Raw genomic sequence first — 17,731 nt, forward strand, 5'->3', positions numbered from 1 at the left:
CAGCTTATCTGCTGACAGCTGTGACGAACTTCCACCTGTAAACTAAAGCAAATCACACTGGCACTGACTGTGCAGCCACAGCACCTTCACATTCACAGTGGCTGGCCTCTCCTCTTCCTGCTCCTCATCTGAGTGACAGTGATTGCCTGTCTTGTGCCTGTGCTGATTCCCCTCACCACAATGTATTGGGCATTAGGTGAAAGCCGGACCGGACTAGATTCCAGAACGCCGGACTGGGACAGTTCCCTGCAGCGACCTCTGCTGCTGAGGAGCTGTCAGCTATATAATGCACGTCCCCGATACCCCGTCCAGGGGGGGTGTCAGTGACAGGCAGGGATCGATCATTACGGTGGCTCCCTGCCGGACCAGATGCCGGGACGCCGGAACAAAACAGCTCTGCTGTAATGTGCTGTCTTGTCCAAGGGAGCCGGCTGTAATCTCTCTCTCCCCCCCCCCCCCCTCCCCCCTTCCGGTGACAGGCTACGCAACCCCCGGACACAGCTTCTTAGCAGCAGAGCTGATCCGTTCCGGCATTGGTCCGGCAGGGAACCTCTATAATGAACTCTCCCTGCCTGTCACTGACACACACCCCGGACGGGGACTCGGGGACACGCATTTTACAGCTGACAGCTCCTCAGCAGCAGAGGTCACTGCAGGGAGCTGTCCCAGTCCGGCATTCCGGAATCTTGTCCGGTCCGGCTTTCACCGATACCCCAATGTCTTTTTACAGTAAGAAATAAGAAATACCATGGGGGTGCTTTGTATACTCAGTGGTAATATGGGAGAATGGATCTGGGAATACTGGACTGTAATATAGGGCTGCTGTGTGTACTGGGGGTGTTATGGGGAAGCTATGTATACTAGACTGTAATATTGGGTACTGGGGGTGATATTGGTGGGGCTGTGTATACTGGACTGTACTATTGGGTGCTGTGTGTACTGTGGGTGATATGGGGGAGGGGGCTGTGTATACTGGACTGTAATATTAGGTTATGTGTGTACTGGGTTGAGATGGGGGGGACTGTGTATACCAGACTGTAATATGTAGGTGCTGTGTGTACTGAGGGGTAATGTGGGAAGGGGGGCTGTGTACACTGGACTGCAGTATTGGGTGCTGTGAGTACTGAGGGGTGATATGGGGGGCTGTGTATACCAGACTGTAATATGTGTGTGCTGTGTGTACTGAGGGGTAGTATTACTGGAATGTAATTTGGGGCGCTGTGTGTACTGGGGTTAATATGGGAGTGGGGAGGGCTGTGTTTCTAGAATGTAATATGGGGGTGCTGTGTGTACTTAGGAATAATATGGGGGAGGGAGGGCTGCTGTGCATACCTAGCAGCAGCAATTCCTCCCATGGGCCTTTGCTCAGCTCCATGAGTCACTCCTCATGGCTCCAGCAGCAACACTGAAGGTAAGGTGCATCTGGCACTGCTGTTCTGACTGCATCACACAGAAGTGACACAGGGCATACGTCACAGTCGTACAGCAGACACGCAGTGATTGGTTAGTGACACCAGTTGTAGTGAGGACATAAGGCCCCCATACACGGTGCAATTCAAAGTTGGTAAGATGTGCTGTACGATTGCCCTTGAAATTCTTCCCTTGAAATTTTTCATAAGATGTGGTCAAATGGTGTAAGATAGATCTTTACGATCATAGGATAAGATGCATGGAAGTGTATCACATTGTACTCAAAAGATCGTAGATCTCTCTGCAAAACCATCTGATCTGCGATCCAACTAGGGGACGGTGGGGATGCGCATCGGGGTCACAGAACACACAAAAAAACACCTATTTTCATAAGATTTGTCTGTACAACCTGTTGAAACTGTCCATATCGGGTAGAAAATCGTACCCTGTATGGGCACCATTAATCGCAAAGTGATTGACAGGCAGAGGCCTTTTGGGGGAGCTAACGAGCAGTGGAACCAAAAACACATGCGTGTCACAGCTGTTTTTGGGGCATGTTTTAGCCTGCGATTCCATACACAATGAACTTGGCACCTGCGTCTTAGATACAGTGGCCATGCTGCTTGACTATAGAGCTATTCAGAACTTTGATCATCGACTGATCTGATGCTGCATCTTCATACACAGCTCCTGGGATTAGCAAAGCCTCTGGTGGACGTCTCAATACAAATCCAGGTGGCAGCACCATATGCACAGTAGCTGCGTACAAATTTGTAACTGCGAATGCATTAGTGTACATCTCTGAAGCAGGCCCACAGGCAGTAAAAAAATCACATAATCTAGTAGATTGTAATAATATTTAGCATATATGTATGTATATATATCTCAAAGACAAAAATAAACGAGGCACAGATAGTGTGGAATGTTAAAAACACAATGTTTTACTTAGAAATCATCAAACGTACATCAGAAAAGTTAAAGACTGGCATATCAGGGGCAAAGAAGCCTGTGAGTAGAAAGTACTGTGGCTCTTTTTGCCTTCCGATATCGTCTGGACGTGCTATTAACAGGTTTGTTTGCTTTTCTAGCAAAGGGCTTGTGCAAGATTCACCGACCGAGGGTGGAATATAAAGATACACAAAGCATGATTGCAGCGTCTGTAGACATTGAAAGTGGGCATCTCAGTCTTCACACATTCAGGTGCACAGCTGTACACCAGGGAAGGGCTTTGTAGCGGCATTAGCTTAACGTCCCAAACTCAACGGCAGCAATAGACACAAGGAAGACCGCGACTTCCTTCAACTCACAATCGAGCTGATGAGGAGTGTCCCGCTCCCTCCACAGACCCCACCTCCTCTACAGATCCGCCCCCAATAGGGCTGCTTTCAGAAATTTCCCGGGCTGGTTTTCCATCCCAATCCGCACCTGGGCGTGCCCAGTCGCAAATCTAAATTACAGTGTAAAAATGTCCCTCCCTTGTGAGCTGGCTACATCATACTTGCCTACCTTTTCAATCTCCTAACCGGGAGAAGCCGGGGAGGAGAAGCAGCTGGGTCGGGACTGGGGCGGGGTGTGACAAATCGCGTCATTAAGCCGCGCCACCTCCGCGGCACATTGCCGCGATTGGAGCACATTTAAACAAGGGGTGGGGCTATATGACGTGAGTCATGTAGAATCGCATCATTAAGCCCCGCCCCCTACACAGGGACCCGCAATCGCCGCAGAAGTTCTCCCCATTCTGCCCACTTCATTAGGAAGTGGGCAGAATGTGAGAGAAGTGCCTACCCTTCCGGGGGTGCGGGGGGTTACCCGAAAAATCAGGAGCCTCCCGCGAAAACCTGGAGGGTAGGCATGTATGGGCTATATGCAATAGTTTTCTGCACAATTGCCACACAGGTAATTACCAAGCAGTCCCCAAATGATTAAAGAGAGATTTTTTTAATTGACACTTCATCTCCATACCTTTGCTGCCTTTCCACAAGTCAAAACCAAACGAAGTCAAGATAAAGCAGAAAATAAAAAACAAAAACAATTTTATTTTATTACCAAAGTGTATATAGAATATTAATAATGTTTCTTTTCTGCCATCAAATTTCTATATGCTCTCTTTTGCCTTTTACTGTTGAGGCTTTTACATAACTTGTGCATGTGCATATATATGTGATACTGGCACTTGGGTCCGGTTGCAACTGGAGAGGCAGTATAGAAGGGGCTATTGTGCCTGATTACAGAGCACAATAGCGCATAGGTGCCTGCTCAGAATGTCTCAAGACTACTGGATTAGGGAGAGACCTTCCGGACTAGGGAGATCAGGCAAGTCATGGAAAGGCACCTATCTGCAAGTGTCAATAAGCCCCACCCACCTCAATGAACACCCTGCAGAGGGCCACAATGACATCATAAAATGCTTTGCTCTGCCCACCTCTGGATCTTCTGTTCAAACATATGTTCAAACATAGATCATGTATATGTTTGTGCAATTGCAAACAGATGGAGACCGGCACAGATAGGCCTATACACCTGTAAAAGCAGTATCGTTTGCGGGTGGTCATGGGCAGGTGCAAATTACCTTATGATGATAACAGCTTGTGATTGGCTGATTGCGAATGCATTGCTGATGCTTATTCATTCTTTCTTCATCACTCGTGAATATATAGTTTTCATTTGCATGTTTTAGAAATGTTATATTCTGCACACGACATACAGTTGTAACATCTGTACTAAAAAGATTTTTACGTTTTATTTAAGTACAGAAGCAAATGCTTATTTCTGCAAGGAAGAAAAAAAGGTTAAAAATATTGCTGTGACTGTGCATGTGTTGTATGCCTGACTTAAGCTGGGTGCATATGCTACTAGTGCCAGCCAGCACGCAAACTTGCTTGCATATGCAACTTTTTTTTAACACATTTTACACCTGCGATTTGGGGTGCAATTACTCCCATCTGTACGCCAGGCCCTCTGTGTCATCCATCTGAGATCGGGCCCTTCATGAAGGGCATCATGAGCCCTTCATGTTGTTAGTAAAGCTCACTAAGCATAGAACTATACAGCAGTTATGTGGATAATGAGTCTTTACTAATAATTTGCTTAACTAACATAACAAATAGGAACATTGTAAGAGGAAAAGGAAATATTACCAGCAAAGTGACTAACCCAAAGCCATGTAGTTTGGTCTTAATAGGATGCTGTGTAAAGTCTGTAGAGTTTAAAAGGGCAGAATAAATATAATTGAAAAATGCTTATTTACTGGCTGCAATTGAGTTAATAAATGGGTTTTATTTTACCGATGGTACGTACATTTAATTTTTGCAGAGGCAAGTTGCAGTGTAATGGCACTTTAAGATGTTTGGCATTGTGTATAGAACCAGGTTATTTAACCTGTTCTCATTGCCTGTCATAGGTTTTGTATGCAGAACTAATTTTCATGAAAATGCGCCCTCATGCTTCAATAGTTCCTTGTAAATTAATAGTTTGAATGTATGAAAATAATATAGAGTGACAATTGATTCTCTGAGTGAGACCTTTATTTTTAATATATTTTTTTTTAATGGCTGCGCGCACAGTAAGTGCAGGTGACAGGTACACTTTTAGCTTGATTGCAACCTATTGGATACTTTCCTACTTTTTGTACCTCTTTTCAGAAGATCCAGAGGTGGGCGGAGCAAAGCATTTTATGATGTCATTATGGCCCTCTGCAGGGTGTTCATTGAGGTGGGTGGGGCTTATTGACACTTGCAGATAGGTGCCCTTCCATGAGAGGTGCATGATCTCCCTAGTCCGGAAGGTCTCTCCCTAATCCAGTAGTCTTGAGACATTTTGAGCAGGCACCTATGCGCTACTGTGCTCTGTAATCAGGCACAATAGCCTCTCTGCAATGATGTTTAGCAAACTAAAGCTATGTACATAACACTGCAATAATCGGGACGATCAGCTGAATTTCTACTGCTCGGTTCCATAATCTCAGTGTATGCAGCACACAGGGCAGATTATCATTCCAAAAGCAGTCGGGTTGGATAATTGGATGTGCTGCACGTGTTGATACCATGCACATTTTCTAGTGTATATGAACTTCAAGTCATCCATCCTACATTTTTGCACATAATTCATTTAAAAACATCAACTGTGTGACACTTCAGGACACATTGTTTGTATGTACACTAGAAATTGTATGTTCCTAAAATAGTTTAAACTCTTAGAAAATAATAAAGTTTGTCGAAACGTGGGTGAAATTGTCTGGGTTTGTACGTAGTATTACAGACAGGAAGTATGATCTGCGTCAGAAAAATTCTACACATACTCACAAACGTTAGATATCTGTTCTGTTAGTAAATTCCTGAAAGCAATCTGTATATATTTGTGAAGTGTTTTAGCATTTTAATGATATACAGTATAATGCATAGAGTCAACGTATGCCTTTGGATGTATGCATCTTTATTTAGGAAGCATACTGATGACTTTAATTGACCAAAACACATGCTCCAATGTTCCCACAGCTGGAGTTTGTGGATTACGTGTTCCATGTAGAGCGAGGACGAAGGGAGACAGCCAATCTGGAGTTGCTTCTGCAGCGGTGTAGTGAGGTACAGCACTGGGTCAGTACGCAAACTCTGCTGTGTGAGGCACCAGCACGACGCACTCAGCTCCTGAAGAAGTTCATCAAAACGGCAGCCATGTGAGTGTGTAGAGGGCAGAGTAGATGGGACAAATGTATGTGTCATTGTGTGTCTTGCTGAGAGCAGAATAAGTCCGTACCTCAGAACCCATTGGAATTATAAGTCCATACTAATTAGATATCTTTCTTCTGGTAGACATTTAGAGAAATGTTGGGGTTCAATGTCCTGCAGTCCATTTTTTGGAGCTATTCACCCCAGCATTGCTAGTAACAATTGCTTCTCTAGGTTTATCAGCTTGTCAAGTACACAAGCTGTACAGCACCTTGAAGAGATTGACATTTAGAGCTACAGTGGGCTAACAATTAAAATGTTTGAATTGGTGATTACATATGTGTTGCCTAATAATGACATAAGAACCCAAGCTCAAACCTCAGATCTTGTGGGAAAAGCAAGTTCCCTACAGTGTACCAATCAACAACAGGTTTAAGCCAACATCTAGCGTTCATAAGACTACTGGGTGTACATAGCAAGACAGACAGCCCTTCATAACACTTTACGGCAAACTAATGTTAGGAAGAGAGAAACCTTATTGAATGACAGTAAGAGATATGAATTGAGATATCGGAGCAAGGAGACGACGGGTGGGGGGCGAATAGGCTATGTAAAGAGGAAGTAGTGTATAAGAAAACCTCATGGAATATATTGATGACAAGAAATACTGAGGAGGTTTAATGTTAATAATACAGTCAAGACCACTGGATCCGGCAGAGTAGCAGAGAAGTTTAAGTCACGTAAGGAGTGTGAAGGAATTTAAGAAGAAGAAAAAAAAGCAGGATAGTGAGATACTTTATGATTAGAAGTTGAGCTAGGAGCAAGAAAAACTATTGAACCAAGTAGAAGTAACTAATGTTCTATCAGTAGAACATGAGAATGAAAAAAAGGAAAGATATGAGGTCATAGCATTAAACTAGGAGAGAGTGAATAGTGACCGGGATAAATAGGTAACAGAAGGCCTGGTGAGTCACAAACATATTTGGGATTTGAAAGAAAGGAACATTAATAAATTGTTAAAAGTTGAATAAACATAGTTTAGTTGTTAGAGATTAGTGAGAATAGTGATAGATTCAGACTAAATTAGGGACAGGAGACTGGTGTCTACAGCTCTACAGGTGTCCTGAGTACTGGATCTCCATGGCTCTAATAATCCTGTGGAGGGGGGTTATTAACTGCATATTTTCCCTCTGGAATTTTCGTAATTTCTTCACATAATTCATTTGATATACCTAGAATAAGAGAATTAGCCATAATTGGAACATCAGGATCAATAGGAGCCAATCGGAGTTATAACTTTGGTGCAACAATTTTGCAACTCTCTACAAATTAGCTAAGCATTACTGGTAGAGAAGCTGACAATTGTATAACTATGACTCAACCTTTACATACATGGACATTTATTTGACACATTTAATATGCATTCTATATTCTATTAAACCTGTAATCTAATATAAGTGAATGGACCTGAGTTCCCAATACATTAACCACGAGTGAACCTACACTCAACTTACTATGCATCTGTTTCGATGCTGACTGCAAACTCTTTGTTAAAAGCAAGGGTAAAGTAGATTTTATCATGATTAGCATTATTTTCCAATGCCTGAGTGTACAAGGTTTATTGCAGCAGTAAAACAAAAATTGTTAGTAAATTATGTTATTGAAGATTAGATATAAAAATGAGTGATCTATCTCCTTTAATGATAATTCTTAGATTGTGTTACAATTGTGGGTGTTCTTAATTACAAAATATTTATTACATAATTTGTATATTAAAAGGTAATATTATTTTTATTCTTTTTTTATAGAATGTGATAGGGTTGGGAGACTTTGCCGTGATTTATTGTAGGGTGTGCAGTGATTTGCTCAGTATGCTGTAGTGTGGATCAGTGTTTGTACTGAAAATTGTGTTATTTATTTGTTACACAAAGCAATAATTAATCTTAATTACATTTTTTTTGTTTCCCTCGCTGTCTCTTTAATTCAATTCAACTCATTGCATCTTTCTCTCCCCTCACATTTTCTTCTTTGTTTTCTCTGCACATGTCACGCTTCCAAACATCCCTCTGCTTTCCCGTACTGTCTTCATCCTACCCTGTACGCACACACCTGTCACCCAACCCCAACCTCCACACATACTCTGCCCTGCCCCCTGCCTCACCTCACTGATCACCATATCTTAATGTTTTCCACTCTTTATGAACATGACCTTCCCTTAATTTTCCCTCCATTCTAATTTCTCTTCACTGGTCACTATATCATCATACTTCTTTGCACCTTTCCTGAACACTACTTCTTCATAATCTCAACTCTCCACAGTTGTAAACAGAACCAGGACCTCTTATCCTTCTTTGCAATAGTGATGGGCTTAGACAATGGTGCTGTAAGCCGTCTTCGTATTACCTGGGAGGTAAGACATGCCATGTACAAATTTTCACTCATTCGCTTAGCCAAATTACTACATTACTAGATACAAATAAATAACACACAGATAGAGACATAATTGTTAAGAAACATATATTAATACAGACATCATAGCATATAAATAATAGTAGCACAGGAAAGGGCTAAATCATGCCCATCCAACAGATGTGATCATACATGACTTTTTATTTGTGGCTCCTAATTGAATCTGTTGCATAATTTAGGGGCCCAGTTACCAATAATCGCATTTGCAATGGAAATCTGGGTACGATATTGGCGCCCTTGATCGCATTGAGGTTGTTATAATAGTTCAGAATTGTATGAAATAGCACCCTTAGGGAGCCCATCCCTACAATGTGCTCAGTGAAAAACCCGCTTTAGCGGATTGGGGAGGGGTTGCTGATGTCAGAAGTGGAATGAAAGTGATATCTGCTGCGATCCCTCCATAATACATCTGGAGGGATACTTAATATACAGCGGGTAAAATAAGTATTGAACACATCAACATTTTTCTCAGTAAATATATTTATAATGGGGCTATTGTAATGAAATTGTCTCCAAATGGCAGCAACAACCCATGCAATCCACACATGCAAAGAAATCAAACCATAGATGAACATAAATTAAGTTATGTGTAATAATGTGAAACGACACATAGAAAAAGTTTTGAACACATGAAGAAAGGGATAAATGATGATAATATTATTATTATTATTATTATTATTATTATTATTATTATTATTATTAAGTGCAAAAAGGCATGGAAAGCCAAGACACCAGCTGAATTCTATCAGTAATTAGAAAGCAATCCTGCCCCTTGCAAATTAATATAAGTTGGTTCAGTCTCAACTGATGTCCTATAAAAAGGTGTCTCATTACCAAGGTGTCACACAAGAAACATTACATGATGGGTAATAGCAAAGAGCTCTCTCAAGACCTTTAGTGCTTCTAAACTTCTGAATGTTCCAGTGAGCACTGTTGGGGCCATAATCCGGAAGTGGAAAGAACATCATTTCACCATAAACCGGCCACGACCAGGTGCTCCTCGCAAGATTTCTGACAGAGGAGTGAAAAGAATTATCAGAAGAGTTGTCCAAGTTAGCCAAGGACCACTTGTGGAGAGCTTCAGAAAGACCTGGAATTAGCAGGTACAATTGTTTCAAAGAAAACAATAAGTAATGCACTCACCTGCCATGGCCTGTATGCACGCTCACCACGCAAGACTCCATTGTTGAAGAAAAAGCATGTTGAAGCTTGTTTAAAGTTTGCTGCACAACATTTGAACAAACCTGTGAAATACTGGGAGAATATAGTCTGGTCAGATGAGAGCAAAATTTAACTTTTTGGATGCCATAATACACACCATGTTTGGAGGAGAAATGGCACTGCACATCACCCCAAAAACACCATACCTACAGTGAAGTATGGAGGTGGGAACATCATGGTGTGGGGCTGTTTTTCAGCATACAGTACTGGCATACTTCATATTATTGAAGGAAGGGTGAATGGAAAAATGTACCTAGACATTCTTCATAAAAATCTGCTGCCATCTACCAGGATGCTGAAGATGAAAGGTGGACATTTCAGCAAGACAAAGATCCCAAACACACAGCCAAGGACACTCTCAATTGTTTTCAGAGAAAGAATTAAAAAATAAAATGTAGAAAATAAAGCTGCTAGAATTGCCCAGCCAATCACCTGACTTGAATCCAATTGTCAATCTATGAAAAGAACTAAAGATCAGAGTTCATAGAAGAGGCCCATGGAACCTTCAAGATTTGAAGACTGTCTGTGTGGAAGTATGGGCCAAAATTACACCTGAGCAATGCATGCGACTAGTTTCTCCATACAGGAGGCGTCTTGAAGCTGTCATTACCAACAAAGGCTTTTGAATAAAGTATTAAATAAATTCCAGTAAGCGTGTTCAATACTTTTTCCCTGTGTCATTTCACATTATTACACATAACTTAATTTATGGACATATATGGTTTGATTTCTTTGCATGTGTAGATTGCATGGGTTGTTGCTGACATTTGGTGAAAATTTCATTACAATAGCCCCATTACAAATATATTTACTGAGAAAAATGCTGATGTGTTCAATACTTATTTTACCCGCTGTATATTGAGTATCCCTCCAGATCGCAGCAGATATCACTTTCATTCCACTTCTGACAACATCAGCAACCCCTCCCCAATCCACTCTTCACTGAGCACATTGCAGGGACGGGCTCCCTACTGATAAATAGGTCACTTTATGGGCTTTAGCTAGCAGTCTTGTATTTATTACATATGTCTCCAGTCATATGGGAAAATTGCACACCAGTGGACTAAGGCTTCATCAGTGCCTTGCTGTATACTGAGTTCCCAATACATTAGCCACTAGCAGTCCTTAAAGTATAGATCTGTTGATCACTATGATGAACAAGTACATTTTCCAAATCAGCATGAACAGTGAACACCGTTTGTTAGTTCTCTTTTGGTCTATGACATTTGCACAGTGAGTACTGACTAGGGAAGCTGAATTCCGCAAAAAAATTCCACCACCCCCCCGCCATCCGATTTCCTTCTTCACCCCCCTGGCATCCCTCTGTCTCCTCCCCCCTCCCCTTTCACTTACCTTACTTACCTTACTCACACAGTGGTGGTCAGAGGGGTCTTCTATTGTGGATGGGCGCATTGTCCGGTCCTCTCCCAGGCTCAGCTGCAGAAGAGCTGGAGTACTAAGATAAGGCTGCTCTCAGTCACTGATTTGCTGGGAGTGCGCAGCAGAGTGATGCCACCACACAGTGCGCTCCGAGCCTATTAGTGACTCGGAGCAACTACATCATGGGACTAAATCTATTCTACGGGCAACTGGGAGAGCCTGAGAGGATAAGATAATGCGAATGAAACCAAGAAGGTAAGTATTATCCCACTGCCCCCAGCCCACTCCACCTTGTTTTGAATCTTTTAATACCTGGGATTTAATTATTATAATCCTGGATATTTATAGGTCTCAAAAAAAAACGGGATCTTGGGATTGGCTTCCGCAGTACTCATAGTGATCAATAGCAATATATAATGAATATAATAGTGCATGCAATGTATGAACCCTAATGGTTTGCCATGCTAAAAACTGATCACAAATGTCTCCTGTTAATATTTTCCTCTGGTTTCTTTTATAGAAATTACCTGGAAAGTTTAAGAATCTGTTTAGAAAATTTGAAAATTTAACGGTGAGTTTCTGACCACATTGGAACTTATTATCTGTAATTAATTGTGGGTACTTTAACCATATTTTGCCAAACGTAAAACACTCATTAGGTGTACAAATGATCCGTCTCTAGGCATGACTATTAGACCAATAGTTCTGCCCACTTGCAGTGTTGCTGCGCTCCTTCTGTACACGTTCCTCCCCATACTGCTTAAACAGAAAATCTGTAAATGATTATTACTTATTTTGTGTTTTATTTGGCATATACAATGCTAGGCGAAGCAACTGAGAACTGTAATGTTAAATTTTAGCCACACATAGGATGAATTTGCTTTGTTGGATTACAATAATGTCCTTATCCTCTATCCTTAGGATCCATGTAGGAATCACAAGTCATATCGTGAAATGGTGACCCGCATGCGCCCCCCAGTAATCCCATTTATCCCTCTCATCTTGAAAGGTAAGAATGCACAAGTGGCACAGATTAGTCATACCCTTACCTTGTACTTTCAGTTCCTGAGAAAACTATTTTTAGATATTTGTTAGGATTCTTTCTTGTATGTTCTCCTAGCCTTCTGATCTCTCAGTGCTCTATGGCCCTGATTCAGAGCCGGACGCTCTGACAGAGCGCTCGCTCTGAATCAGGGCCGTCCTTCTTAATTTTTAGAGCGGCCTCCTGGCCGCTCGTATAGTTGTGAGTGACCACCCACAGCTATAGCGAGCGGCCAGGAAGATGGTCGCGATGGTCAAGACCATCGGGCTTACGACGAGACCCTTGTGGTAGGGTCTTGTTGCCGCAAACCCTGGAGTGCTTTCGGCTCTATCAGAGCCGAGAGCACTCCCACTGACATCACTTGTGATGTCAGTGGGGCCGGCCCCAGACGGTAGGCGTTCCCTCCGTCTGGGCAGCCACGCCCCTGTCACGCCCACCAAAGGGGGCATGCTGTCACTCACCATCGACAGCACGCCCCCTTTGGTACGAGACCCGGAGCGACGGCTTGCCCGCCGCTATCCGGGTCTCGCGCAAGCATCGACCCGGGTCTGAATGAGGTCCTATGTCTCTTCAATATGTATTCCATTCTACCATGTCTTCCTCTTCTAATCATTATTGTCTATGGTTCCCAGAGACTCCTCTTCATCACTCCCCTTTCTCTTCTTCTCAGATCTCACATTTTTACACGAAGGCAGCAAAACATTTATCGATGGACTTGTGAATGTGGAGAAAATGGTGAGCCTTGAGCCTAATAATCCGAATTTCAATCCTGTTTTATTAACTGAGCAATATTGTGACAACAATCATCATGAGTGTAGGCCTGGTCCTAGGTCTTCTGTGGTCAGTGTTATGTCTGGCTGAGGTAAATGAGGAATGTAGGAATGAAGCAGAGAAATTTTACATATTTAAACAGAGGGGCTAATTCACCAGTGCACGCAAGTGCACTACTGAACGCAGATTCCCGCTTATCGGGAATCTGCGCATGCGCAGGACCCATTCTGCAAGTGTGCAGAATGGGTCCTGCTAACACACACGCTAGCCCTTGAATGCCTCTGCCTGAATGCCTCAGCTGGCCGGCCGGCCGCCCGGTGCTGTCCACCATCACGACCATCGACACCGATGGTCGCGATGGTGATCTCAGCACTGCGACCTCTTGCTGCATTTGCATGATTGCAAGGATCACATTGCAAAGCTGCCTGCGTGCATACATCATATATCTGTAGCCTGCGTGCAGCTTTGCAATTGTGATCCTTGCTGAATCAGGCCCAGAGTCATATTATACAATGCAAAATCGGAGAACTGTAGAGCAAAAGCAAATTGAGTTTGGCTTTAAATGGAATCCTACGGATTTGTAGGACTAAGGGGTCGATTCAGACCCGGACGCTAAGCTGCGCTCTCTCGCTGCCAAAAGGGCCGGGGTATGCAAATTCCGCGATCGCACTGTCTGGTGTAAGGACGTCCTCAATGTTTTAGAGTGCGACGGCAGAATGAGCGCACACGCCGGTATAAAGATGCCCACTTTTATTTCTTAACAACACACGTCATCTCCAGGAACTGTATGATTAATCATAACCATCGAGAGCCATCGGAGCAGCACGCAGCGCTGGAGGTAGACCTTACCCCGCCGCAAGCACTGCGATCACTGCAGGCTGAAATGTAACCAAGTGACGTGTACAATGACGCCTCCATACTAATTATGCAAACCCATAAAACGCAGTTTTGATGACCAGACATGCCTGCATTCGCAACAACACTTCCCCGTTCACATGCACCTTCCCCTGTTACCACCCACAAACTGCACTATCTGTCACTCAAAGTAGCGCTCAGTCTTTGTGTTAAGAGCGCACGATTCCCGATCACAATGACTGGTTCGCACACTGCGATGCATACGCATGTGCAGACGGGCGACAATCGCCCATAGCGTGCGTCCGCGGCTTAGCGTCTGAGTCTGAATGGGGCCCTAAATTTGGAGGAGATGGGCAAATTAGGGTTTTTGCCCATGCATTTGTGTTTTGTGGGAATGGATTATTTAAAGCAGATAGAGGGGTGGATTTCGCTCATTTCCTGTTCCTTGTTTTAGTATTTAATTACCTTAATGTTAAATTAGTGTTTTACTGTGCGACAGGGGCGGGTGTCCTGGGGTCCCCGCACACAGAACTTTCCCCACCACTAGCGCACGCAGGGGAGGGATTCTGAATACTGAGAAACCCTCCCGACGGACAAATACCCCCCAACAGCGGCCAATGTGGGGGTGGAGCCAATACGGCTAGCCCCCGCCTCCATAGTACCTACGAATCGCGCCATTAAGGCTCGAGGGGGCAGGACATAATGATGTGAGCTGCTCGCCAGCAACCTGCAGCATAAAAATTTAAGTATATGTGTACTGTTTTATTGTGTATATTTGTGTGTGTATATATACTGTATGTGTTATTGTATATACAGTAAGTGTTATGGTGCATACACATGGTCAGATTTAGCAGGACGATACAAATGATATAGTTTATCGTTAGATCGTTTATGTCGTCCATTTTTTAGCCCCTTCCAACCCCCATCAAAGGACGATGCGCGTGAACGGATGGTCGATAACGACCATCGTCCGTGCATGCAGTCCAACCTGATCGATATTGACCAGGTTACTATAGGGACCCGCGATCGTTGAGCGCGAGTCGTTTGGGGGTTGGTGCTGTGCTGGATGTTTGATAACAATCATCCAGCACATTCAGGAAGATCAGACGGATATCTTTATCATTGTCTGATCTGACAGTGTGTATGCACCATTATTGTGTGTATACTGTGGATGTGTATGTACAGTCAGGTGCATAAATATTGGGACATTGACAGAATTTTCATATTTTGGCCTCTATTCACCACCACAATGGCTTTGAAATGAAACAAACAAGATGTGCTTTAACTGGAGACTTTCAGATTTAATTTGAGGGTAATTACATCCAAATCAGGTGAACGGTGTAGGAATTACAACGGTTTCTATATGTGCCTCCCACTTTTTAAGGGGCCAAAAGTAATGGGACAAACTAAACAATCCTAAATCTAACTTTCACTTTTTAATACTTTGTTGCAAATCCTTTGCAGGCAATTACAGCCTGAAGTCTGGAACGCATAGACATCACCAGACGCTGGGCTTCATCCCTGGTGATGCTCTGCCAGGCCTCTACTGCAAATGTCTTCAGTTCCTGCTTGTTCTTGGGGCATTTTCCCTTCAGTTTTGTCTTCATAAGTGAAATGCATGCTCAATCGGATTCAGGTCAGGGGATTGACTTGGCCATTGCATAGCATTCCACTTTTTAGCCTTAAAAAACTCTTTGGTTGCTTTTGCAGTATGCTTCGGGTCATTGTCCATCTGCACTGTGCAGCGCCGTCCAATGAGTTCTGAAGCATTTGACTGAATATGAGCATATAATATTGCCCGAAACACTTCAGAATTCATTCTGCTGCTTTTGTCAGCAGTCACATCATCAATAAATACAAGGGAACCAGTTCCATTGGCAGCCATACATGCCCACGCCATGACACTACCACCACCATGCTTCACTGATGAGGTGGTATGTTTTGGATCATGAGCAGTTCCTTTCCTTCACCATACTCTTCTCTTCCCATCACTCTGATACAAGTTGATCTTTGTCTCATCTGTCCATAGGATGTTGTTCCAGAACTGTAATGGCTTTTTTAGATGTTGTTTGGCAAACTCTAATCTGGTCTTCCTGTTTTTGAGGCTCACCAATGGTTTACATCTTGTGGTGAACCCTCTATATTCACTCTTGTGAAGTCTTCTCTAGATTGTTGACTTTGACACATATACACCTTCCTCCTGGAGAGTGTTCTTGATTGGGCCAACTGTTGTGAAGGGGTTTTTCTTCACCAGGGAAGTAATTCTTCTGTCACCCACCACAGTTGTTTTCCGTGGTCTTCCGGGTCTTTTGGTGTTGCTGAGCTCTCCGGTGCGTTCTTTCTTTCCACACTTAGGCCCTCATTCAGAGCCGCTTGCTAGCGGCAGTACGCTCGTTCCGAGCGATGTTCGCACATCTGCGCATGCGTACGGTTTTTAGTACGCATGCGCGAACCAGTCAGTGCGGCCGAAAATCGTTTGTACGCTATATAGCGAGTGCCTGCTATTTTGAGTGACAGAATGAGGCGTATGTGGGTGGTAACAGGGGAAGGTGCTTGAAAACGGGGGAGTGGAATTCGAACGCAGGCGTGCTTAAAGGTCAAAACGGGCGTTTTAAGGGAGTGCATAATTAATACAGCAGCGTCATTGACCACGTCACTTGGTTTTTCTTAACTCAGAACTGCTCGCAAAATAGCGGTTGAAAAAACCAACCACAAGAATAGCGAGCAGTTCAGACACTGTTCGATGTACTCGATTAATCTAATAAATAGCGGACATGACGTATGGTGCGAGCGGCCAGGGGGCGTTTTTATCAAATAAACGAGTGTATGTTTTGCTCGCTCATTCAGACTTAGAGGTGTGAACAGACTGCAATGTGCGAACGGATCATTTGAATAGCCACCCCTTGTTTTTGAACGAACAACCGCAAATAGCGAACGGCTCTGAATGAGGGCCTTAATGTTTTTGCTATCTCTCTGATGGGTTTGTTTTGATTTTTCAGCCTAATGATGGCTCGCTTCACTGATAGTGACAGCTCTTTGGATCTCATTTTGAGAGTCGACAGCAACTGATTCCAAATGCAAATATCACACCTAGAATCAACTCCAGACCTTTTACCTGCTTAATTGATAATGAAATAACGAGGGAATAGCCCACACCTGTCCATGAAATAGCTTTTGAGTTGATAATCCCATTACTTTTGGCCCCTTAAAAAGTGGGAGGCACATATAGAAACCGATGTAATTCCTACACTGTTCACCTGATTTGGATGTAATTATCCTCAAATTAAATCTGAAAGTCTGCAGTTAAAGCACATCTTGTTTGTTTCATTTCAAAGCCATTGTGGTGGTGAATAGAGGCCAAAATATGAAAATTCTGTCAATGTCCCAATATTTATGCACCTGACTGTATGTGTTTGTGTGTACACTGTATATGTGTGTTAGTGTGTATGTAAAATCAACATGTTTGCTATATATATATGTGTGTGTTTATGCATGTTTAACACACACATATACATATATATATATAATGTAATGTATATCCTGATGAAAAGACCGTGTAGGTCTTGAAACGTCGATCTATGGATTAAAATCTGTTTGTCACTTTGGAAGTCCGCTGGGTGCCGCCTGGTCCCTGGGGTACAGGGGTCTTCTCATATATAATATATATATATAGAACCCGAAAATCCTGCGTTTGCCCCTGCCCACATAGGGTTGGTGTGACCCTGCCGAGGCTCCGAGTGGCTTGGTGTGGGCCCCCACAACTTAGTTGTCCCAGTGCCCCCACAAGCCTTAATCCGGCCCTGGCCAATGTGCAATGCTGATTCAGTGTAGATTAGGGAATACATAGGATTTACCGCCGGCCGCATATCCCTAATCCAGACGGCGGCATACCGGCAGAGGAGGAAATCCCGATCGTCCT

General features: G+C 43.3%; 1 protein-coding gene across 1 annotated transcript in view; it reads left to right on the plus strand.

Annotated features, from left to right (window-relative positions):
• The window catches only part of RAPGEFL1 (Rap guanine nucleotide exchange factor like 1), an 86,175-nt gene that overhangs the window by 51,261 nt on the left and 17,183 nt on the right, over positions 1-17,731 (plus strand). The window contains exons 9-13 of the mRNA XM_088474641.1: positions 5,904-6,082; positions 8,394-8,484; positions 11,665-11,715; positions 12,066-12,153; positions 12,857-12,921. Coding sequence (XP_088330767.1) covers positions 5,904-6,082; positions 8,394-8,484; positions 11,665-11,715; positions 12,066-12,153; positions 12,857-12,921 — 474 coding nt within the window. The remainder of the gene's footprint in view (positions 1-5,903; positions 6,083-8,393; positions 8,485-11,664; positions 11,716-12,065; positions 12,154-12,856; positions 12,922-17,731) is intronic.

Source organism: Taudactylus pleione, unplaced genomic scaffold (genome assembly GCF_031769625.1).
Source record: "Taudactylus pleione unplaced genomic scaffold, aTauple2 ptg000155l, whole genome shotgun sequence".
In the NCBI taxonomy this organism is placed as follows: domain Eukaryota; kingdom Metazoa; phylum Chordata; class Amphibia; order Anura; family Myobatrachidae; genus Taudactylus; species Taudactylus pleione.